The 25,159-nt window shown below is 45.1% G+C and overlaps 1 protein-coding gene and 1 pseudogene across 4 annotated transcripts in view; one reads left to right on the forward strand and one right to left on the reverse strand.

Annotated features, from left to right (window-relative positions):
* Shld2 (shieldin complex subunit 2) overlaps window positions 1-10,968 on the forward strand; it is an 86,262-nt gene extending 75,294 nt beyond the window's left edge. For 3 of the 4 annotated variants that reach the window (XM_075988720.1, XM_075988718.1, XM_075988719.1), the window contains 3 exons: window positions 4,375-4,603; window positions 9,069-9,184; window positions 10,407-10,792. In XM_075988720.1, the coding sequence (XP_075844835.1) occupies window positions 4,375-4,603; window positions 9,069-9,184; window positions 10,407-10,648 (587 nt within the window). In that variant the 3' untranslated portion in view covers window positions 10,649-10,792. Of the gene's footprint in view, window positions 1-4,374; window positions 4,604-9,068; window positions 9,185-10,406 lie in introns of all 4 variants that reach the window. The other variant, XM_075988721.1, reaches the window with a different exon arrangement.
* A 4,359-nt stretch (window positions 10,969-15,327) lies between these two features.
* LOC142858145 (synaptotagmin-15-like) lies at window positions 15,328-23,588 on the reverse strand (annotated as a pseudogene).
* Window positions 23,589-25,159: the final 1,571 nt, after the last annotated feature.

The following is a 25,159-nucleotide window of genomic DNA, read 5'->3' on the forward strand; positions in this document are numbered from 1 at the left end:
AGCTGGGCAGTGGTGGCATACTCCTTTAATCCCAGCACTCTAGAGGCAGAGGTAGGCGGATCTATAGAGTAAGATCTCTTTCAGTTCGAGGCCAGCCTGGTCTATAGAGTAAGTTCCAGGGCAGCCAGGACTATTGCACAGAGAAACCCTGTCTTGAACACACCTCACAAAAGAAAGTGAAATCTAGATCTCTACAAATAGCTGAACCAGATTTTGATTTCTTAGTCTTCTGCCTCTAACTCTATTTTTATTTTAAACTATTAAGGAACACCTGATATTTTCATGCATAATTATGCTTTTGTCTTTAAACAGGGTCTCATTATAAAGCTTGCCCTGACCTCCAACTCATGATCCTCCTGCTCTTGGCCACTCCAGGGCTGGGATTGCAGGTGTATACCACCATCCTAGGCTCTGAGATTTTCACTGTTGAAAGGTTTTAACTGTAAATTCAATGTATTTAATAGATACAGAGCTGTTAAGATTATCTGCTTGTTGAGTGAATTTTTGTTTGTAGTTTTCATGAATTTGTTCCTTTAAATTATTGACATAGCAAAAATTATTGATGCACATTGATAAGTTATTGATAAGTCATTCTCCTACTATTCTTTTGAATATTGTTAGACTAGGTAATGCTGTCAGTCTTACCTGATAGTAGGAGTTGGTTCACTCTGTTCTCTATTTTATTCATTTTACTGATTGTAATCACCATTTGGTTTCAGTGATTTTTCTGTTTTCTCTTTTTTTCACCTTTCTTCTGATATGTATTAGTTCTTTTTTTCTACCTGCTTGGGTTTTGCTTTTTCTCATTTGAGATGGAAATTGAGATCCCCGCCCCCAACAATGTGGACCATTAATACCATGAATTTCCTGTGCAGTAAAGGGTCTGGGTTTGCCCACGCTCTGTGAGTTGTGAGCTTTTCTCCTTTGGCTGCTAAAGACACCATTCCCATCCCTGTGGGAGCTCTGGGAATTGTTCTGGCCATGTAGACTTAGTCAAGATGTCCAAGGGGCCCAGACACTAGCGCCATGGCCCAAGTCATATCAGATTCTGGAATACAAAGAATACTCTCATCATTCTGAGATACCTAGAGTGTTAGGAACTATGTGCCAGGAGTGTGTATGTTTATAACAAGATGAGAGTATAAATGTAGTCCTTGTTCCACTTTGACCAAATGGTAGATCAGCTCTCACTAGTCATGTTATTCATATATCTTGTGTTGATTAGTCTTCACTGGCAATTTGACTGGATTTAGATGCACCTAGGTGACATAACCCGGATGTGTCTGTGACGTTTCCATAGAAGGTTAACTAAGGAACACACACCCTGAATCCTATGGTTTCCAGTCCTGATTGAATAAAAATGGAAAAAGGAGGAAGTGAGCTGAGCCGCAGCACCCATCTTCCTGAGGATGCAGTGTGCGAGCTGCCTCGCTCCTCTGCTCATGCCGTCCCCGTTAGCCGAATGCAGTCTTAGAACTCTGAACAAAAACAATCCCTTCTTTCCTCAGGTGCTGTTTGTCTGGTATGTAGCCACAGTGATGAGAAAATAACTAATATATGTGTATCTATGCTTTACAGGATGAGTGTAGACTAGCATTGCTGCGTCATCCAACTAAGCTAAGAAAAATGCAAGAACAGAATGAAATGAACAAAAGCATTTTAGTTGAAAATAATAACTTTATTCTTAGAAAATAATTCCATATAAGAAATGCTACTGAGGTCTCTATTAATATTAACAATTAAAAATACTAGTTAAATTAGTATTTTTAAGAAGCCCAGATTTTTAAAAAATGTAAGCTTTTCTTCCTTCGTTCCTTCCTTCCTTCCTTCCTTTCTTCCTTCCTTTTTCTTTCTTTTTTTCTTGAGACAGGGTTTTTCTGTATAACAGCCCTGGTTGTCCTGGAACCCTCTTTGTAGACTAGGCTAGCCTCAAACTCACAGAAATTCACCTGCCTCTGCCTCCTGAGTGCTGTGATTAAAGGCGTGTACCACCACCATCCAGCAAATACAGGTGTTTTTAGTGATACCTTTTATACCACTTTCAAACTTGAAGTTGTTGTGGCAAAGTAGAATCCAGATTTACACTGAGTGGTGAAATCTTGGGTAATGAAGGCTTATATAAATTTTTAAACTGAGTTTACCTTCAAAATTCCATAGAACCCCAGAGATGGTTGCCATAGGAAAGAAGGCCATAGGCAGCAAGGGGCTGTGCCACTTTGCAGTTTTTATTTGTTTCTGTGGAGGAGTCAGCTTTATCTACTGCTTATACAAGATAATGACCTGTTAGGATCACTACCTAGAATTAGACTTAAAAATAAAAATAAGCAACCTCAGTCAGCAGATGAGGTTGCCACAGAACTAATGATTAGTGGTAGCAGAGATACAGCCTCACTAGCTTGGGGATGATGCTGAGCACTGGCAATGTTTTTAGAAATTCTGGGGTATTTGGTACCCATTGGGTACCCAACTGTACTGTTGTAGCCAGCCTTTGACAGGGTGTATTCAAAAGGCCTCTTTAGCCCTTTTCTTTCTCTGATGGTCAATCACAAGAACAGGCACATGGTTTCTGTCATTGTTTGTTTAAATATGAAGATGGAAAGAGAACATGCAAGAATGAGCAACTTTTCGTAGCCCTTTTTTTCCCCATTAAATAAAAGGCAAGAGAAAGGGGCTCTCAAGCTGGCGAGATGTTGTAAGTTTGTCTTCCTGCTGCCGCAGCCAGAGAAGGGCGGCTCCTTGTAAAGAGCTGAGCATACCCAGTGTCTCCGACAGGAGGCAGAATTTAGTGCCCAGCATTCTAGAATACCCCTGAAAGCAAAGTCCACTTTTACAGTGGCCTCTTCGGAATTTTTGAAATAGGTATGCAAGGTTGTAAAATGATTATATGAAAAGTCTTCTGAAATTACTGCATTTTTCCATTTTTGTATGTGTGTGATTGAACATAGCTGTGAGAAAGAGTAATGTTGATTCTGCTACAGCTTACAAACTATGTGGCCACTCCCACTAAGTTATGTAGAGATACATGGCCTGGATAGAAGAAATGATGAAAGCATTTCCGAGCTCCAAGACACTCAGACAAATCAAGGATATTAAGGAGAGCCACCACTATTGAATTCCAAAAGAGAGCCAGAAAACCGAACAGGGGCTAACATGATACATCTTGATCTATAATTTTGAGAGGATCATGATGGTTAACATTGATTGCTTTAAGAAGCACTAGGAATTTAGTGAAGTGCAACTCTGCATGTGTCTGTGGGATTTTTCCAAAGACAATTAACCAAGGGAAGGCCTGTTCTGTGTGGCGATATTTTATTTGTACTTTAATAAATAGAGCTTGCTTGAACATCAGAATGCAGAGCTCCCGTAGAGGCCACGGAGTGGTGGCACACACCTTTAGTACTAGGACCTGGGAGATAGAGGCAGATGAATCTCTTTGAGTTCAAGGCTATCTTGGCTACACAAGATCGATCCAGAAACAGATCCAGGTGTTGGTGGTTCACACCTCTAATCCCAGTGTTTGGAGTCATAAACCTTTTATCCTAGCACTAGGGAGCTGGAGACAGGAGTGATATGGCTGGGCCGAGAGAGAAATATAAAGGGGAAGAGACAGGAACTTCAGCTTGAACCCCAGTATCTGTCTTGGGTTTTTATTATTTGTGCTACATTTCCAACTGTGGTGGCAGCATCTCGTTGGCCAGGGTCCAGATGGTAGAAAAGGGAAGGGGAAACTAGCTCCAGCATTCTCCCTGTTTCCTGGTTGCCATGATGTGAGCTACCCTGCTCTGCTCTCCTCTCCACCATGCCTGCACTGAGACCTCGGAACCCCTGAGTCCGAGTACATCTTCCTGCCTTTAAATTATGTCACATGTTTTGTTTCAGTGATGGAAAGATGACTAACAACAAAACAAAACACAAGTGTGCAAGCTTAAAGACACCTTTAAATGAGTATGGAGAGGAGAATGATGTTCAGATAGATTCCTAGGATATACTGGTATGCAGAAAGGGGAAAATGAGTTAGGATCCAAAGATCATAGTAGATACAGTAGATATTCAGTATATATGTAGTGAATAAGTTAATTGTTAGGTGAGTTGACATGCTTGAGGTTACAGTGAATGAAAAAGAAGCCATGCTTTCCCATCCACTCCTTTCGGAATGGTCACGTAGACTCACTCAGGTTCAGGCAAATCGTCCATTATGTTCTAGGTTCTTTATGGAAGCCCTAAGTGAGTTGGGATTCTCTAGGAAGGGATGAATTCCAAGAACGACCTTGGTTGTAGCCTATACCTAACTGACTGTTAACACACTACATTGCTTGCTGTGTTTGTCAAAGATATTGTTGGCTCTAGTAACTATAATATTTCGTTTTTATATAGGAGTGGTTCTAATTAAAGCCAAGGTTTCAGAGCTGGTGTTTGCTGTCACAGCAGCTCAGAAGATAGCTCTAAATGCTCGCAGTTCCCTGAAGCATATCTTCTCTTCTCTTCCCAACATCACATATGCCGGCTGTGCACAGTGTGGCTCGGAACTGGAGACAGATGAGAACAGGATCTACAGACAGTGTCTGAGCTGCTTGCCATTTGCTAGGAAGAAAACATTCTATAGGTAAGGAAACAAAGGGTGATGTTTTGTTAATTTGATGGAAAATATTTATTGCATAAGACTGGAAGTGACAAAAAGTTCAAATATCAATCTTTTATAATATAATTAATTGAGAGCTTAAGCAGGAGAATGAAATTTCCCTGAGTGACAAATACCAATTTTTGAAAGCATAATTTCCCAGTAATGGATAAGATTATTTTAAAGAATTATCTGGATCTAATTGTCTTAAAACAGGTATACTAAAGACTTTGTTCACTTTTAATCAACAGCTGACTGTTCCATCATAACTCATTGCCCCATCTTGGTATCTAGTGACACTGTAAAGGTTAAAAGTGTGATGTGACCTTTCTGTGAGTTATTTGCAGAGGCCGGGGAATATTTGTTTAGCCTTCAGTGTTTCATTTTCTCACCTTTATTTTAGACTTGAAAGACAGCTAGTCAATATATGTTCATTGGTAAAATTGTTGCTAGCTCAGTGAGAAGCACACGACTTTCAGATAGTGTTCAAAGTCTTGGATAGTCATTGTTTCATAGCCATAAAATTGCATTCACTGCCTGTTATTTCCAAATATTGAAGTCTATCAAAAGTAAATACATGTGTATTCCATACTTTTATTTATTTATTTTTATGTTGTTGTGGACAGGGTCTTGTTACGTAACCCAGGCTAGTCTCAAACTCCTAATACTCCTAAGTGATGTGCAGTGTGCCCGTGAAGGTCATGTACAGAAGCTCGGTCAGAAGCCTTAGTTCTCTTTGCAGATCCTGATGTTTGTTAAAAGCGAGTGAATGAAGCTGGGCCTGTGCTACACACGCGTGCAGCCCCAGTAACTGGAAGATTAGTGTGGGAGCTCAGGTTCAAGGTCAGCCAGGACTACATAGCGAGACCTTGTCTGGTTTTTATTTTTCATTTTTTTTTTTTTAGATAGGGTTTTGCTGTAGCTTTGGAGCCTGTCCTGGAACTAGCTTTTGTAGACCAGGCTGGCCTCAAACTCACAGAGATCCGCCTGCCTCTGCCTCCCGAGTGCTGGGATTAAAGGCGTGCGCCACCACTGCTCAGCTCAGAATTGTCTTAGTCTGGTTTCCCTACCTATACTTCCTGCTTGGCTACCTACTGCAATCAACATTTTATTAAACTAATACAAGTAACAAATTTTACAGTGTACAAAAGTATTATGCCACAAAAATTCATGCCTTGTAAATTGTAGTTAATTGTATATTTTCTTTGTAAAATGTTCTTATTGAGCAGTAAGTCACATGTCACCATAGACGTTCACACATGGTATGTGTACATGTGGCACCCATATCCACACAATAAAAATGTAAGCATTTTAACTCTATAATTTAGTGATTGGAGTGCATCCACAGGACTATAGACCCATTCTCCTTAGCAGTCATTCTACTCCTCATGGTGGAAACAGCTAACCTGCTTTCTGTTGCTGTAGATTTGCCTGACCTGAGCATTTCACACAGTGCTCACATAACGTGGGATCTTTTGTGACTGGCCTCTCACACAGTTCTCAAAGTTCATCTATGTTATGGACTGTGTCCATACTTTAAATTTTTATTTATTATTATTATGTATGTAATACGTATGTGTCCATGTCATGGAGGTAGGAGGACAGCTTTGTGGAGTTGGGTTCTCTGCTTCTGTGGCGACCCAGTTAGCTTTCTGTTGCTGTGATAGTCAACACCATGACCAAAAGCAACTCGGAGAAGCAAGGGTCTCTTGGGTTATACTTCCAGGTAACTGGCCATCAGTAAGAGAAGTCAGGTCAAGAACTCAAACCAGATCAGAAGCAGAAACTATGGAGGGACGCTGCTGACTGGCATGCTCCCTAGCCTCTGCTGAGGTAACTTTCATAGACAGCACAAGACCCCTGCCTGGAGATGGTACCCACAGGCATGCTCATAGCCCATAGACCAATCTGAAACTCCCTCAGATAGATCACCCTGGCCTGTGTCAAGTTGATAGTTGAAGCTCACTAGGAGACATAGAGTCAAGGCTTGCACAGCAAGTACCTTCATCCTCAGAGCCATCTTGCTGGCCCTAAATTATTTTTTCATACAAGTGTTTTATTATTTGCCTAATTATTGAAGAAATATTTGAGTTTAGCTTCATATCAAATACTTTTGTTGAGATTTTTACTTTGAAAGCTAATGTGAATAATATCAAATTATGAGAAAATGAATATGGTCTTCTTTAGTACTCATTTATTAATAGCAACTGAATTATATGTCTTTTGTCAGCTTTATTTTGTTTTAATTTTTTTCAGAAATATTAGCATGTTTGCAGTTATCTGTATGTCTACATAATTATATATCTCTATAATCAGTCTGTACATCTGTATCTATCTTAATATTCTTGTGGAAAATCACTTTGTTCCAAGAGTCTTGGTAGCTTACATTCTATAACCAAATATATCAAAAAATTTTCCTGTCTTTTCCCCTCTGAAGAAGAAATTTCCTCTTTCCTCAGAGGAGTATTGGCAGTATTCTTATACTCTCCTGAGCCCAGATCTTTATGATAGGTTCATGCTTTCCTTTTTCCATTTAGTTTTTCTTTTATTTTATGTGTATGAGTATTTGCCTACATATGTGTTCCTGGTTCCTGCAGAGGATGTTGAATTTGCTGTGTAACTGAGACACAGTGGCTTTCACGTCTGATTCTCTCGTCTCTGCTTCCCAAGTTCTCGGATTATAGGTGTGCATCATCATGCCTTGTTTCTGTGGTTTTGGGGATTGAATCTAGGATTTATGTATGTTAGGCAAGCATGCTAACTGAGATACATCCTTAGCACAGTACTTTGTTTTTATTGCAAAGTAATATTCTAATATATATATATATATATATATATATATATATATATATCCTATATTATTCATTCATTCATAAGTTGATGAACATTGGAGTTGTTTTCTCCTTGGGGGCTGCTGTGAACATATGTGTACATGTTTTTATGTAGACATAGTTTTCACAAATTTGGGTATGTGCCCCAGAATGTATTTGCTGTTAGGTATGTGTTAACTACTTAAAGCATGGCCCTGCTGTTTTCCAAAGCAGTTGTGCAGTTTTACATCTTACTGGGAAGCAATGTGAGGGTCACACTCTCTCCACATCCTTGATACTGCGTTAAATCCCTTTTTAATTTCTGTTGCTTGAGTTTTGGTGTCAGATATAAGAAAGGTATCTTTCTTAAGCCAGGGTCATGGAGATTTATACCTATAGTTTCTTTCAAAGGCTTAATATTCTTAGCTGTTTATATTTAGATTTATAATTTGCCCTATATTTATAATTTTCCCTGTTTCAATGCAGGTGGTATAAGAAAGAGTTCAATTTGCTTCTTTGCATAGTCATATATATTTGTTCTAGCATGATTTTTTAAAATTATTTTATTGATTTTTTGGCTAGTATACAAAGTAGTGGGTTTTAGCATGGCTTCTTCAAGTATTCGGGTTTTGTTTGTTTGTTTGTTTGTTTTTTGGTTTTTTGAAACAGGGTTTCTCTGTGGTTTTGGAGCCTGTCCTGGAACTAGCTCTTGTAGACCAGGCTGGTCTCGAACTCACAGAGATCTGCCTGCCTCTGCCTCCCGAGTGCTGGGATTAAATGTGTGCGCCACCACCGCCCGGCAAATATTCGTATTATTATAATTTGTTCTCATTCTATCCTTTCCCCATATGCCTCTTCAGGCTTTTCCAGCTGATTCCTTTTCTTCATACAGCTAGTTCTCTCCTCTGCTTTTATAAATATGATATTTATTTAAAATCTTATCTTTAGTATACATGTATAGATAATTACATATATTGGATATATAAAACTTTAGCATGGTTCTCCAAATGTAATAAAATATGCGGTATTTGTCTTTTGAATCTGACCTCTTTTACTTAACATGATTTCCAATTGTATTTTTTTCCTGCATATGTGTCCAGCATGGTTTATTGAAAAGGTTATTCTGGCCCACCTTAGCAGCATTGTTGAAAAAAAAGTCTAATCTTGGAGTTAGCGGTAAAGGTCAGTAGTGCGGCCTTTGACCACCATGCATGAGCTCTGGTTTGGATCCATAGCCCCTAACCAACAAAACCCAAATCCCAACCAACCAACCAGAACAGTAGCAACAAGAAGATGAACAAAACCACACACGTACACACACACACAAACAAAACCCCGCTTCTTATAAAATTCCCTACATCCTTGGATGAAGGAGCCAGGTTTATCTTGTCATGAGTGTAAACCAGCACAGAGCACCGTCCATGGCTTTTATAGAGACTCGGTTTGTGTTTTCTGAAATGAAGAATGGAAGGACAGAAGAGAGCAGAGAGCACGAGAGAGAATAAGAGCAAACAAGAGATAGAGACAAGCAGAGAGACACAACCTGGGATTATGCGGGTAAAGGGGTGAAATCTTTGTTTTCCTTCGCTAAATTCCTTTCTGCTCATGCGTCTGAGTCTAAATACTCTTATTTTTTCTAGGCCGGCTTTAATGACCATAGTTGATGGAAGACATTGTACTTGTGTCCGTGTAGGGTCAAAGATGATGGAGCAGATTCTTCTCAACATCTCTCCAGATTGCCTCAACAGAGTGATAGGTAAAATAGCATCCACACCACACAGTTGTCCCATGGAGCTGTTCACGAGAGTAGTCACGACGGAAAGGGCACTATGTTGTAGATGAAGCTTTTCCCTGTCAGTATAAAAGTAGGAAGATAGTTGAGTCTGAGTGAAACATGAATGAAACTTACATACGTTGGAAGGTGAGATCTCTTTTCATCTGTCTTCGTACATGGATAAAGGAAGGAAGCTCCTAGTTTCTTTAGTCCAAACTCCTAATTGGTCAGCAAAACGCTAGGAATAGTGGTTAAACAAATGGTAGTTAAATACTAGCGAACAGATGGATGTATAGCACCATGCCTAAAAGTGAGCTGTCATGGGAATGGAATGTCAGGGTCCTCTAAGATGCTCAGCTGTGATGCCGGGGGCAGTCAGACTAAGATGAGAGCAGACACACCCTCCTGTTGGGTGATCATGTATGCCCATCCTCACTAGCCTCAGACTCCTTACGTGGACAAACTAATCCAGTTCCTTTGTTTTCTTAGTTTTGTAATAGTGGGTTGTTGTTCTTGTTAATAATGGGCTGAGCATCTAATCCAAAAATAGGAAACATAATGAATTGCATGTTTAGATTTGAGTCTTATCCCTAAGGTACCTCATAATGTATGTACATTTTTTAAAATCTGATACTCCAAAATCTTCTGGTCCCAAGAACGTTGGTTCAGAGATATTCAGCTTGTATATGTACTTAAAGCTGTAATTAAAAACTGTAGAAATACGAGTATGAGGCTTTCTCTGGTATGGGCATGCCCTTTCTAAAAATTTATGAGTTTTTATTCACCTGCATAGTTACACACAAGAAGATACCAAAAGAGGGCATTGGGTCCCCTGGAACTGGAGTCAGGAGTGGTTGTGAGCGGCTGTGTGTGTGCAGGGAATTAAGCCCAGGTACTCTGCAAGTACAGGTGCTCCCGACTGCTGAAGTCCAGTGCCATGCCCATCACTTTGTTCAGAAGCTGATGGCTGGAGCTGCTGTCGGGCTGAGCACGGCATGTGCTCGCTTCTGATGCTCAGTGGGAACCACACCTTGATCTTTCTAGACTGCCTTCAACAGCTTGAACTAGAAAGAGAGGTAGAGAACAAGAAGTTTAAGGTGTGTGTGAAGGCTGAGGAACCAAGGGAAACAAGGAAAGGCTTCAGAATGTGTTTCTGTGAAGCTGAAGGGTCCTGACCTGAGTGGATGTGTGTTTTCTTCCTCAGTACCTTCCTCAGAAGTCACCTACGGCTTGGTCGCCGCCGACTTGCTCCACTCCTTGTTGGCAGTCAGTGCAGAGCCTTGTGTGCTGAAGATCCAGAGCCTTTTCGAGTTGGATGAAAACAGCTACCCTTTGCAGCAGGATTTCTTCCTACTAGACTTCTGTCCTGATTCACGTAAGACGTGGAGCTTGGGACTTTCTCTGAGGTCAGAGGAGGACACAGACAGCATTCCAAGGAAGGAGTGATGAAATCATCTGTCTTTGGAATATTTAATTTTTATGTTTATGAATTTTGCCTGTGTATAACTATGTACCATATATGTGCCTGGTGCCCACAGAGGCCAGGAGAGGGTGCCAGATCCCCTGGAACCAGAGTAGAGTAGTATATGGTTGTGAGCTGCCGTATGGATTCTGAGAAAGCACTCTTAACTGCTGAGCCATCTAACCCTATGATCTGTGTTTTGAAATAAATGAAATGACAGGGCTTTTGCTTAGAGTTTTTAAAATAAATATTTTATACTGCACAATATAATTATACTAAATATATGTTAATTTTTAAGAGAGAATTCTGTGAAGCTTTTATTATTTGCTTTTTTTGTTGGTATTCTTTTTATTCTGGAGAAATGATCTAGCAAAAAAGGCTAGATCATTTCTCCACAGTTCCCTGAGAATTATGGGTCCCTCATTGTCATTTAATTTAGACCATGATGCATGAAGGCAATACATATTGAAGACGTGTCCACATGTAAGACATTTCATCACTTTCTGTTATAAAATCTACATATTCTTTCTTGTTTCTATCTTAAGAAGTTGCCAATGTGAACTAATTTCTTGATTTTAACTGTAGTTTTAGGCTGGGGACGCGGTGCTGTTGGAGAGTAGCATGTATGTGCTGGGGACGCGGTGCTGTTGGAGAGTAGCATGTATGTGCTGGGCTGGGGACGCGGTGCTGTTGGAGAGTAGCATGTATGTGCTGGGCTGGGGACGCGGTGCTGTTGGAGAGCAGCATGTATGTGCTGGGGACGCGGTGCTGTTGGAGAGCAGCATGTATGTGCTGGGCTGGGGACGCGGTGCTGTTGGAGAGCAGCATGTATGTGCTGGGCTGGGGACGCGGTGCTGTTGGAGAGCAGCATGTATGTGCTGGGGACGCGGTGCTGTTGGAGAGTAGCATGTATGTGCTGGGGACGCGGTGCTGTTGGAGAGCAGCATGTATGTGCTGGGGACGCGGTGCTGTTGGAGAGCAGCATGTATGTGCTGGGCTGGGGACGCGGTGCTGTTGGAGAGCAGCATGTATGTGCTGGGCTGGGGACGCGGTGCTGTTGGAGAGCAGCATGTATGTGCTGGGGACGCGGTGCTGTTGGAGAGTAGCATGTATGTGCTGGGGACGCGGTGCTGTTGGAGAGCAGCATGTATGTGCTGGGCTGGGGACGCGGTGCTGTTGGAGAGCAGCATGTATGTGCTGGGGACGCGGTGCTGTTGGAGAGTAGCATGTATGTGCTGGGCTGGGGACGCGGTGCTGTTGGAGAGTAGCATGTATGTGCTGGGGACGCGGTGCTGTTGGAGAGCAGCATGTATGTGCTGGGGACGCGGTGCTGTTGGAGAGCAGCATGTATGTGCTGGGCTGGGGACGCGGTGCTGTTGGAGAGCAGCATGTATGTGCTGGGCTGGGGACGCGGTGCTGTTGGAGAGCAGCATGTATGTGCTGGGGACGCGGTGCTGTTGGAGAGTAGCATGTATGTGCTGGGCTGGGGACGCGGTGCTGTTGGAGAGTAGCATGTATGTGCTGGGCTGGGGACGCGGTGCTGTTGGAGAGTAGCATGTATGGGCTGGGGACGCGGTGCTGTTGGAGAGTAGCATGTATGTGCTGGGCTGGGGACGCGGTGCTGTTGGAGAGTAGCATGTATGTGCTGGGGACGCGGTGCTGTTGGAGAGCAGCATGTATGTGCTGGGCTGGGGACGCGGTGCTGTTGGAGAGCAGCATGTATGTGCTGGGGACGCGGTGCTGTTGGAGAGCAGCATGTATGTGCTGGGCTGGGGACGCGGTGCTGTTGGAGAGTAGCATGTATGGGCTGGGCTAGGTTTGTTTTAGTTTTGCAGAAACATTCTGAGGAGCTGAGGAGGAGCAAAGTGGTCCACTGGTACCCCAGGTCCATCTTTCATGTCCTGATATGAGGTTTAGGTTTAAATAGAGAGCAGGAGGTATAGCTAACTAAACAATCCAGGTTGGGTGTGGTCCCATCCTTCATTGTTTTGGCCCCTGCTCTGTCCTGCAAGTTGTGTGAAGTCTCTTTCTGGGAGACAGGCTTCCTCTCTGGCTAAAACTCGGGTACCAATTTTTTCTTTCCTTAGCATGAGACTTCAGGAGAAATTCTAATTCCTTTGTGCCCATTGTCTCAGCTTTCTGATAGCAAAAGGAAGGGGCACAAATGTTTCTATTTAGAGTATTGTGGTTCCTGCCAGGATAGTTAACCAGCTGGACAAGCACTGTAAAAATGGCTGTATTCCTGAAAGCAAGCTACACATTCAATGCAATCCTTAACATAAGTCCAACGAGTTTTTTCACAAATAGAAAAAAAGATCCTAAAAATCATATGGAAGAACAAAACTACCTTATTCTGTACAGAAAATGGTTCAAAATGGATCAGCATCTTTAAGATCTGATGGAACTGCAATCAGAAAACCCAGGGCGAATGCTTCTACGATCCCGACACAGGCAAGGCCTTCCTGGCACATCCAGACTGGTGTGGCTGGAGGAAGCGGTGACTCCACCAGCTCAGGAAGGACGATCACGAACTGGCAGATGGGACTGCAGACAGTTTGAAAACTTCTGCAGAGTGGAAATAACCCCAGAGTGAAGAGACAGCATACCAGAGGAGAGGAATTGTCAGCTGTGCTTTTGACGTGGGATTCATATCTAGAATGAAGAACAACAGCAACAGAAAACAATAAATTACAAACGAATTAAATAGATAGTTCTCAGAAGAAGTATTTACTCTGTAAGTCTATGAAGAAAACAGTCAACTTCTGTAGCTCTCAGGGACACGCACACAAAATCTATATCAGGATCCATCTCTCCCAAACAAAGGGGCTATTGTCGAGGAGACAAACAGCAAATATTGGCGAGAATGTAGGGAAAAGAAATCAACTCCAGCTAAGGGCTCCAGTAAATAGAGACGCAGCATCATGCTGTTCACACGAAGGTGTACCTGACACTCAAGAAGAGTCATGCTCCAAGCGTGATGTGAGGGAAGGCAAACAGAAACAGCATACATGTTTCCCCATTCCTTAGATAACATATAATATGCTGTACATTATACATCACTTATCTTTACGTGATGTGTGCCTATATTTTATATAGTGTGTGGTCATGTGATGAAGGCCAGGGATAAGTGCTGTATAAACCAGGGAGGAAGAGGCAGTCTTACAAAGGGCCACTCTGGGAGGTTGGCTTGTGTGACCTGCTGGCTCTAAATCCCTCCTTAAATACTTGCTCTAACGGTCAGCCTAGTGGCAGTTACAATGGTAAACAGTAGAGGGCGCTGAAAACGCACCGCGGAAGGCTGTGCTGCAGTCCAGGGTGAGCTGGAAGCCACAATTCTTTGGCACCACCAGTGGGGCTCAGCCGGACTGTCAGTCATGTGTCTGCTCTCTCCTGTCCTGCACACTTAGCATCCCCCTTGCTGGACCTCCTTTGCTCACTCCCTCCTGCCTGAAAGTTTGTCAGCCAATGTGGTCATTTACCAGATCTCATTCTTCACCATCAGCAATGGACAGTTAATTTACAGAGACAGGGGAGGACGACCTTTAAGGAGAAAGGAAGGTTTTCACTTCCACAGGCCGCTGGGTGTCTTTTTCTGACCTCTCTGGTAGAATGGAATACTGATAGCATTTTCAGACATCTGGAATCTAGCGCTGCTCTCTGGCACATCTTCCTGACCCCCACCTTGTCCTCTGCTGGTGGACAGGAGACCACTCCTGGGCTGGGCTGCACCTTTGACCCGCTAATGTACAAACCCTTACTCAATTCCCGAGAGATGGTTTCTTCCTTCCGTCCACAATTGAAACACAATTTCTCTTAAAGCAAACGGTGATTCGAGCAAATCATTCCACAGTAAGCATTAGGGGAATATAATGGGCAACTATTACAGTCTGTTTTTAAAATTGCATGCTAAATTCAATTAAATTTGTCAATTATTTTGAAGGCGCTAGGCATATGGAATCTAATCACTGAATTATTTCATTATACTTTCCTTGTTAACTGTTCAGACCTTCTTAGCAGAGACTAGCTCCTCCCTGCTCCGTGGATAACAATGTCTCGTGACTTCCTTTATAGCCCCTCCCTCCCCTTTACCCAGGAGCTCGTTTTTACTTTCCCTTCCCAGCGAAATCCATGCATCCTCTTTGGGCTGTCCTTGTCATCTAGGCTCTCTGGGGCTGTGGATTGTGCTTGATTATCCTATCCTTTACTCCCACTAACCACCTATGACTGAGTACATACCATGTTTGTCTTTCTGGGTCTGAGTTACCTTATTCTGAGTGATATTTTCCCTAGTTTCATCCACTTGCCTGAAAATTTCATGAGGTCATTGCTTTTTACAATGGAGTAGTGCTCCATTGTGTCCTTATCCATTCTTTGGTCTAGGGGCATCTAGGTTGTTTCCAGGTTTTGGCTATTACGAATAATGCTGCTATGAACATAGTTGAGCAAGTGTCCTAGTGGTATGATTGAGTATCCTTTCGGTATATGCCTGAAATTAGTATGGCTGGAACCTGAGGTAGATTGATTTCCAGTTTTCTTCTTAGAAATCGCCATACCGATTTCCAAAGCAGCTGTATAAGTTTGCATTCCCACCAGCAGTGGAGGAGTATTCTCCTTACACTGCACCTGATTCCTAAATGTGGCTTATTTAAGTTACTCCGGAGTCCTATGTCTGCGGAGGCGTCGGTCCCATCCTCTCCAGGGCCTGCATCTGAGCCACTGTAGGATGATGACCAGGGGTGGAGGGAAGATGCTCTCTAGGCGGCACCTCCAGGTTCTCAGCTTCCAGGTCCCTCCAGATGATGTAATGGTGGTCCCCGGCCAGGGTCTTCATTCTTTAGCAGGAATAGCACGTGCCCAAGGAGCTGGTGTTTCCTTTGCTTATTTACATGATACACGGAGAACTTCAGCACTCTCTGAGGGACACTTCCACTGGATACCTGAGGAAGGAGAGGACCCAGGCCAGGCTCAGGCCTGCCAGTAGGAACCAGGTGGTAGAGACAGGATACACAGCCAAACCCACGCTTCCTTAGGGACCCCAGCAACTTGGGGAGGTACATGGGTGGACCTGAGCCTTGCCATACAGTGTTTTAAGAACTTTAAGCAATAGCCATTGCTGACTGGGGCCTTGGTAGTCCACTAACCAGAATCTGTCTTTGGAACGTGTTTTCTTGCTGAAAAGTTATTCCAGAAATGATGACCCGGTCTTATGGCAATGGGATCTCTTCTCTCTGAGCCTTGGCCTTCATAGCCGGGAATGGGGGTCACTATTCTTCTTGTCTAGGCTATAAAGCTCCTGCCACTGTGTCTGGACTACAGCACATGGGCAAATAATACTGACTGATTTCTTCTGTCCTCCCCAGAGCAGGGAGGCTGGGATCAGGTTGGGGTGAGATAACTAGCGAGATCTCTGAGAATAAGGAACTGAGGAGCCCCCCGATCCCTAAATGGAGCATCCTTCCCAGCCCCTCTCCTCATCACCAAGGCTCAGGGAGCAGGTGAGAAAGCAGAATGTAAGAGTGTGGTAAATGCCGTGAACTCCAGGACGCAGGAGACAGAGCAGTGGGCTCTCCGTGAGGTCAAGACTGGCCTGGTCTATACAGGGCAACCAGGGTCACACAGTGAGGTAGCACCCTGTCTCAGAAAACAAGCAAACCTGACCTCGGGAGAGCTGTGGGTCTCCACTGGATGACCTTGCCCATAATGCTCAGTGTATTGGGTCACTTCCAACAGCCCCATAGGCCGGAGCCCAGCATTGAGTAGACACTTCACAATGTGCGTTCTCTTCCTTCTTTCCCCCAGGCAACCAGGGCAGGAAAAACCCAGTCTCTGACCATCTATTTCTAAGTAAAAACCCTCTTCACCAGAAGCTACCTCCTGTACACCCTGCCTGCCTGCTGAGTAAAGCCAGACTGGAGGCATGCGGTTCCTGGAGGGTGCTGTGTATAGGAAGCCAGGTTATCCTGCACAATGCTTCCTCTTAGGGAGCTTGTGGGCATTGGATACCACTGCTCAGGGGTGGTCCCTGGAAGATGAAGTCCTCATCAAACTGTGGGCTGCAGGTTTCACGTTTTGTCTTGGACTGGTGGAAGTGCTGTTCATCAGGCAGTAGGTGGAGCTTTACCAGGGGGCTGCAGGTCTCTGCCAAGCCTTGATCGGGTCCACCAGCAGCCGCTCAGACTCCTATTGGTACTCCACGGAGAACCACAGCCAGCCAGGCAACCATCAGGGAAGTCTGTCTCACTTGTGTCCTCTGGGGACAGCAAATGGTACACTTGGTGGCCTGTCAAAAGGGAGGGAAACAACGTGTAGATGGCAAGTGACCTCAGCGCTCAGCCTGAGTGCCAGAAGGGGGAGGGGGAGAAGCAGCAAGAGCCAGGAGCGTCACTGCTGGGTCCATACTAGGACACACAGACACACACACACACACACACGCACAAACACAAACACACACAGATATACACACACACAGATACACAGCCACATATAATAGATGTACACACACAGAGACACCACATACAGACATAAAATACAATTAGGTGTACACACACATACATACACAGATATACACACAGAGGCACCACACACACAGATACACACCCACATACACATAGATATACACACAGAGAGATACCACACACAGACACACAATACACTTAGATATACACATATACATACACACATAGATAAACAGAGACAACGCACAACACACACACACACACACACAGAGTGCCTGTCTGCTCATCCCACAAGCATGACGTGGAAGTCAGAGCCGAGCCAAGCCTCTGACAACAGCCTGTCTGGGTTCTAATTCCTAAATGTGGTATCTGGACCCATTTTTAAATATTCTCTGAGCCAGTTTCCCCAGCTAGAAAATGGGGTTCACAATGCCTCGAGCTCACCGTGAGGTTTCTGGGGTTCCTTGGCATAGTTTCCAAAATGCTGATGGCCTGAGACAGGCACTCCACAACAAGACATTTCTTCCCCCAACTTGCCTCACTCTGAGGGCAAGAGTCAAAGCAAAGCCTTTGGGAAAGAAGGCCCAGATTCTCACCTGCCAGGTGGGCTCCCAGCACATGGGCGGAGTTTGTCCCCTTGTCTGTCGAAGGAAGAGGTGGTGGCCTGGTCTGGCATCTCTGGCAGCTCCTCATAGATGAAGATGGCGTGAAGTCTCCTCCACAGACAGCAGTGCGTCCCAATCAACAGCAGCAGTCCCCCAGTGACGCCTCCTGTCACCAAGGCTAGAGGCACTGAGGCAGAGACGGGCACATCCCTCTGTCATTTTCCTTGGGACCAACTGGCCCTGAACTTGGATGTGGCTCTGCTCCAGAATAAAAAGCAACCCCTCCCTCCTGGAACCTCCACCCTGGGTTCCTGCTGGGGTTTGAATGTGAGCTGGATGTGGGTGCCACACACTTAAGAGAGTTCAGGAAGGAATCTGGGTCCCATGGCTTGGTAGAGCTCTTTTTGAAGGGGTCCTGTAACCAGATGGGTGGCTCCACGTGCCCTAGGCTCTGTAGTTAGTGTCCATCCCCTTCCATTCCCCCACCCCATCTACTGTCAAGGGGAGCGTGCTATAACCAGAAGGTGCAGACAGTGAAGCCTAGTGTAAAGGGGGAAGGGTGGCAGATTTGAGAAATGGAGACGTAAGGACCCTTCAACTTCCACATTTGCAGGCACCGTGGAGGCTATGCCTGGAGCCTCCAGAAGGCTTCGAGGCTTGGCCTCACTTGCTGGTGCAGGGACTGGGCAAACAGACTCCTGGACATGTGCGAGCATGGGTCTTCCTGGGTTCAGGGCTATAGACAGGCTGTTGAAAAGGCTGGACCTGTCCAGACACATCCTAACCCACAACCGTCTATGAAGAGCTAACCACACCCTTCACTGCATCTCAGAGAGTGGCAGAGGGGGAGAGAAGTGCTTTGAACTGTCTAGGAGAGCAGATTCTGCGTCCTGGGATCGGTGGGAGTGAGGCCACTTACCCACCACGGGACTGGTCCAGTGGCTCACGGCTTCAGAACCTCAGGCTCCCGCTTGGACAGCGACGCCCCCCCACCCAAGGTGTGACCTTGTTGGAGGAAGTGTGTCACTGTGGGGGTGGGCTTTGAGGTCTCCTTCGCTCAAGCTGCACTCAATGTGGGACACAGTTCACTTCTTGCTGCCTGCAGATCAAGATGTAGAACCCTCAGCTCCTTCTCCAGTGCCATGTCTGTCTGCACACTACCATGCTTCCCACCATGATGATAATGGACTGAACCTCTGAACCTGTAAGCCAGCCCCAATTAAATGCTTTCCTTTATAAGACTTACCATGATCATGGTGTCTCTGCACAGCAACAGAGATCCTAACAGAAACAGGGCCTGAGGAAAGCAGGGAGGGGGAGGTCCATCTTGTGTTTACAACCATAGAAGTAAAGACCAAAGATGAAGCTTTGGCTGCTGGGTTGCTAGAGGTGCTGGTACCATATTTACCAAAGGCCATGCAGGGTCGGTAAGACGGTGGCAAGGCTCTGCCCTGCTGGAGCTTCCCTTTGCCTGCGGCTAGGCAAGATGAGTTGCGAACTGGGCACAGAGGTCCTAGAGCTGCATTCTCTACCCAGTTCTCCCCAAGGTGACCACACTTCCTCATTCCTGAACCTCTCAAAGAGAGCTGGACCACCCTGGCATTTCCCCATCTCCTTCCTTCCAGCTCCTGTCCTAGCAGCAGAGTCAGATTGGAGGTAGTCAGGAGAACCCAGTTTTCAGAGGCAATTGAGAAAGCAATCAAGGTTCTCCATGACCCATCTTTCCTTCCAGGTATGAGTTAGATCTCTGTGTTAGTGTGTTAGTTCCTAAGGCCCTTTTTCAGATGCTAATGACGGCTTACTAGAGGCCCTTTCCTTCATCCTCAAAGCCTGCTGGGCAGTGTTTTCTAACCTTGATTCTGGGTCTTTTTTTTTTTTTATGGATCTCTCTAGCTAATTCTGGCTAGTCTGGAACTCACTACATATTTCAAGCTGGCCTCAGACTCACAGACATCCACCTGATTCGGCCTCTGAGGTACTGGGATGAAAGGTTTGTGCCACCACGCTTGACCTGGGGCCAACTATTTCTGCTCTTCTCTTATAAGGACACTCAAAATAGCAGGATTTCACCAGGCAACTCAGGTTAATTTCCTCATGTTAGGGCCATTAACTTAATCACATCTGCAAGTGATAGGAATAAACCCTTTCCTCCCCAAGTTGCTTTTGGTCATGGTTTTATCACAGTATTAGTAACCCTAACTAAGATAGCTGTGGACCACTTTGGAAGCTGAGACAGGATAGCTTTAACTGTAAACATGAAACAGAGAGAGTGTATCAGGATTAGAGAAAGGCTGTAAATTCTCAAAGCCCACCCCCAGTGACATAACTCTCTCCAGCAAAGCTGCACCTCCTAAACCTCCCCAGATAGCACCACCACCTGGATATTCAAATATCTGAGCCTGTGATGGAGAGACGTGGGGAGACAGATACCACCACAGATACCACCACTCAGAAACAAGCAGCTCATGACATTTCCAATTATGGGATGTTTTGAACAATGTGATAAAATACCATACCAGTCCTGGGACTCAAATCAACTCTGTTCTTCCAATGTATCCATGCTCTATATGCTGATTCCCCCAGTAGTCTCAGATCTTGCTTATCAGCTGTGCCTATGTTCGAGCGCCATTTACAGAGTGGTCTAGCACTATTAAATCACATCCGCATCATGTCCCTCATTTTGTCCCCTCACACAGGCATTGTAGTTTCTCATATCACAAAAGGAGGACAGAGTATAATACGATCGACAGAGGAGACCACAGTCACAAAACTCTTACTATATTATTTTATTACGTGTTCTATTACATAGTTATTATCCTGTTACTTAGCTGGTTATTGCTGCTAATCTCTTATTGTCCCTACAATGAATTTAGTTGATTACAGGTGGGGATGGCTAAGACAAAGCACAGCACATACACAGCACATGCCGGGTTTGACACGACTGTGGTTTCAGGCATCCTCTGGGGATAATGTAATTTGTCTGCAGACGAAGGGCATCTGCTCTAATGTTTGGTTAGCAAAAGCGGAGGATGAGTGGGGCCACAGGTGGGCTTTTATTCTGTTTTACTGAGTGGGGAAGTAAGTGGCTGGGGTGAGAGGAGGCTAGCAAGGGCCTGACCTGGGTCTGCCAGCAGCTACCTGTTCCAGGTGCTGTCTTGACCGCTGTGCTGGCTTGAATGAAAAATGTGCTTTAGAGGCTCAGGCATCTGAACACTTGGTCCTCAGTTGGTGGCACTGCTTAGGCAATCTTATGGAACCTTTCGGGGGTGTTTCCTTAGTGGAGGAACCACATTTTTTTAAAAGAGATTTTACACTATATTTTTATTGATTATTTGGGAATTTCACATCATGCACCGTGATCACACTCATTTCCAAGTCCTCCCAGGTTCACCCCAACCCTTGTGACATCTCCCCCGAAGAAGAAGAAGAGGACGAGGAGGACCTCAATTTGTGTTGATCATATACTCACTGGAGCATGGTCAAACTCCCAGTGACCAGCCTCTTAAAGAAAACAGAGACCTCCCCCACCCCACCAGAAGCCATCAGTTGTGGAGAACTACACTTGAGCATCTTTATCACAATTTTTAAGAGTTCTCTATCTAGGCTGTTACTTTTGGGGGCCGGGTGGGAAGCGGATAGGGGTTGTCACAGAAGCCTTCTGCGTCCCTCTTTCTCAGCTGTGAGTCTGCAGTCATCAATATCTCTGCAAAAGTAGCTTCCTTGCCCTTTACAGTCGGCAGGTGCACAGAACATGGACTTCCACATGATTTCTGGCAACGGCATGGACCACCAACATCTGCATGGTCTCCTATGGTGCCACAAATCTCAGCACAGTCTCCATGAACATCAACATGATCCTCTACTGCAGCATTGGCCACGGACACCACCACAGCCCTTGATGGTGGTACAGACCACAGACATCCGCAAGGCCTTAAGCAGCAACATGGGCCATGGGCATTAACGTGATGCCCATCTGCAGCAGGGCCACAGATCTCAGCATGGCCTCAGGTGGCTGCACATATCTTGAGTCTTTTCCCTCATTGATTTTGTTGGCCAGACCACCCACAGCTATGCCAGAGTCAGGGAAGACCAAGAAAGTGAGGGACTGATCTTTTCAGTCTTACAGTAGGGAGCTGGTCAAGGGAAAGGGGACTCCAGGAATGGCTGTGTGCCATTGCTTTGTTTTCTTATTAACTAAATAATATGGAAAAACCAAGACTTCAGAAGGTACGCAGAGGTAACAGCCTCTAAGGACTAGGAATTTCCAACCCCAGGTTTAAACCTGATGTGGTGAGGCCTAAAGGTCTTTCTACTTCACCCTGAACCTTCTGCCCATTCAAGGCTGGACACTGAGAAAGTGCAAGCATAGGAAAGGTAAATAATAAGGAATGTGTTCAGATGGAACAACAAACCATCCAATAGATAGGGCTGTGTTGTCCTCACCTACCTAGAAAGCAGAGGAGATTGGCAGCCCAGAGCACTACAGAGTGTTTTATCAAAATCCCAGGCTCGCTGGGCAGTGGTGGCATAGGTCTATAATCCCGGCACTCAGGAGGCAGAGACAGGCAGATTTTTGTGTGAGTATGAGGCCACTTGGAATACAGAGTGAGTTCCAGGACAGCGATGACTATGCAGAGAAACTCTTTTGAAAAACCAAAACCAAAACCAAACCAAACCAAACCAATCAAAACCACCACAACAAGACCCAGACTCCCTCACCTCTTTCGGTTTCCATAGTTACGGCTTCTGATCTGTCCTGCTAGTTTTATGTCAACTTGACACAGCTCCAGTTGTCTGAGAGGAGAGACAACAGAGAAGGCTGTAGGACACTTTCTTAATTAGCGATTAGGTGTGGGTGGGGGGCTAGGGGCATGGCACAGACCATTGTGAATGGGGACATGCTGGACAAGACTGTCAGGGAGGAGACGCTGTAAGGAGGAAGGGGAAAGGCAGATGAATGGGTTGTCATTAGTTGGGGCTAAGTCCCCTTTAGAATCAGGAATGAACATGTGATTTATTTGACCCCATGAGAGTAGAAGTAATGTCGGTCCCATCCCAATGGAAGCTTCAAGAACTGGCGCATGATTTACCATGTTTTTCTGCATTGAGGTTGTAACAGCAGGTGTTAAGAAGTCCCCATGTGGAGCAGAGCCCTCTTGTCAACCTGTGATGGGAGCAAGATTGAGAAACAAGCTTCTGTTTAGTTTGCTGATAATGTCACAGAGGATATGTGACTGGAGCTTGATCTTGTCTGTACTGACACAGACAGGTAGTTAGTAATATGCATATGTACATGGTCTTCAGAGCAATCACCATCAGACCAGCAAGGAACCACAATCTCAGACCCAACAGGCACATACAGCAGCCAGTTCTCTGGAGTGAAGGTTGTATCGGTTTCACTACCCCACTAACTGGCAGCCTACAGCTCCCAAGGATTAGGGAAAGCTTCCTAACTGGGGCTGCCACTAATGGTATGTACAAGCCTGGGGATCCAGTCGCTCACTTCCTGGCTGGCTCTTCAGTGCTGTCTTCGTTTCTGTCAAGGAATAAACAGGCACAGTCAGATGTCCCATGGTACCTCAGCCATCTCGGTTATCTCAGCATCCTCGATGCCTTCTTAGTGTGACCCTCTTCCATGCGCTCTTTAGCCCCTGGCTAGAATAGGCTGCTAGATGTTTTTCATCTGAGATATGATGCAAAGGAAATAATCCAGATGGGTGCAGACTGTTTGAAGCTCTGAGGAGCTCACCAGTCAGGTCCTGCAGTCTAGATCTATACGGCCGCACTTGGTACAGTTCTTTCCAGGCTTCTGAAGGAGTGACGCATCCCCCAGAGATTCTGGACCTGCGCCCAGATGCAGCCATTGCCGGAGTACCTGAGTCTTGCATTGAATTCTGTCATAGCATTCAGGGGGCCCATGATAGCACGTTCTTGAAGAATGTTTAACAGCTGGCAGCCTAAGTGGTCAATGCCTATAATCCCTGGGAGGCTGACACAGGAGGAGTGCAAATGTGAAACAAGCCTGACTTCATGGCAGGAGGAAGAAGGAAAGAAGAAGTAAAGGAAGAGAAAGAATAGGGGAGGGAAGGGGAGGAAGAAAGGAGTGGGGACAAGGAGGGGGAGAAAGAGGAAAGAGAGGAACAGAAGAAGGAGGAGGAAATGAAGGAAGAGGGAGGAGAGGCAGCTTGGCAGCTGTATTTATGGCAAGGAGGATGTGTGGATGCCGAGCAGGCAAAGGCATAGACTGCAGAAGATGTCTGCTCCTCGGCCCGTTTAGTGTCCATTTGTGCTTTTTCTGATGATAAAACCCATGTGTGCACCCCTATTCTTAAGCCATGTCATTGGGTAGTCCCCCATCCCCTTAACTCCATAGATAGGCTAATCCAGACCTGGCCAGTTGGAGCACCACACCCTTAGGCCTCCGTGGTTGGTAGCCCACCTCATTCTACTGACTTGAACTCAAAATCCACAGCAACTGTTGGATGAGATAACAGTAATTAACACAATCATTTGGCACGCTCTGGATTTCTCAAACCGTTCTCATGAACGTGAAGCTGTGGAGACGGTCTAGGAGTTACTGGGAATGTTCAAAGGGATGGCAAGATACTGGTCTCCAGTGATGTAATTCAAGCTGGTGTGGCTCCCGCTGAGCCCGGCTCTCCTGGGCTCTTGACTTCTAAGACCCAAAGTAAAGTAGCTGCACTGCTGTGGCCAGTTTGATTTGGCCACCCGGCTCTTGAAAGCAGAGCGTTGACTACTGAGATCATTTTCTGTAGGCATGCAAGACAAGCTGACAGGGATGTATGTCATGCTCATAGCCTAGCAGGAAAGACAGTCAGAGATGGCTGCATCTTAGATCACATGGCCGTTGGATCAAAGTCACCACATTCAAGTGCTAACTCTTCGGCTGACAAGGATGTGTGCATGTTCCTCGACATTAAAAATGACTATTGTCTATAAGATTCATCTTTTTTGAGTTGCAACTTGAGAAACTTGGCAGGACCTAAGGAATAAGATTCCTAGCTCCAGGGGAAGTGTAAAGCATCCATTAAGATGGTTCAACGGTTAAGGGCGACTGTTCTTCCAGAGGACTTGGGTTGGATTCTCAGCACCCATATGGCAGCTCACACCTGTCTGTAACTCCAAGATCTGACACCCTCACACAGACACACATGCAGGCAAAACAACAATGCACGTAAAATAAAAATAAAGAAGTTACTAAAAAAAAAAAAAAAAAAAAGGAAAAGCCTCCAGCTTGACATCCAGGCTTTTAAAGCAATAGTCATCTTGCGTCAGTAGAGGGCGCCCTCTGGCTGAGAGAGGGCATGGAGCAAGGCCAGCAGGAAGGCAGACCAGGAGCCCCTGCAGGAAGGTCTGGAACTGTGGACTGTAACTATTTCTGGCTCTGTGTACTCAATCCAGAGAACTTTCTAGT

This window comes from Microtus pennsylvanicus, chromosome 10 (genome assembly GCF_037038515.1).
Source record: "Microtus pennsylvanicus isolate mMicPen1 chromosome 10, mMicPen1.hap1, whole genome shotgun sequence".
In the NCBI taxonomy this organism is placed as follows: Eukaryota; Metazoa; Chordata; class Mammalia; order Rodentia; family Cricetidae; genus Microtus; species Microtus pennsylvanicus.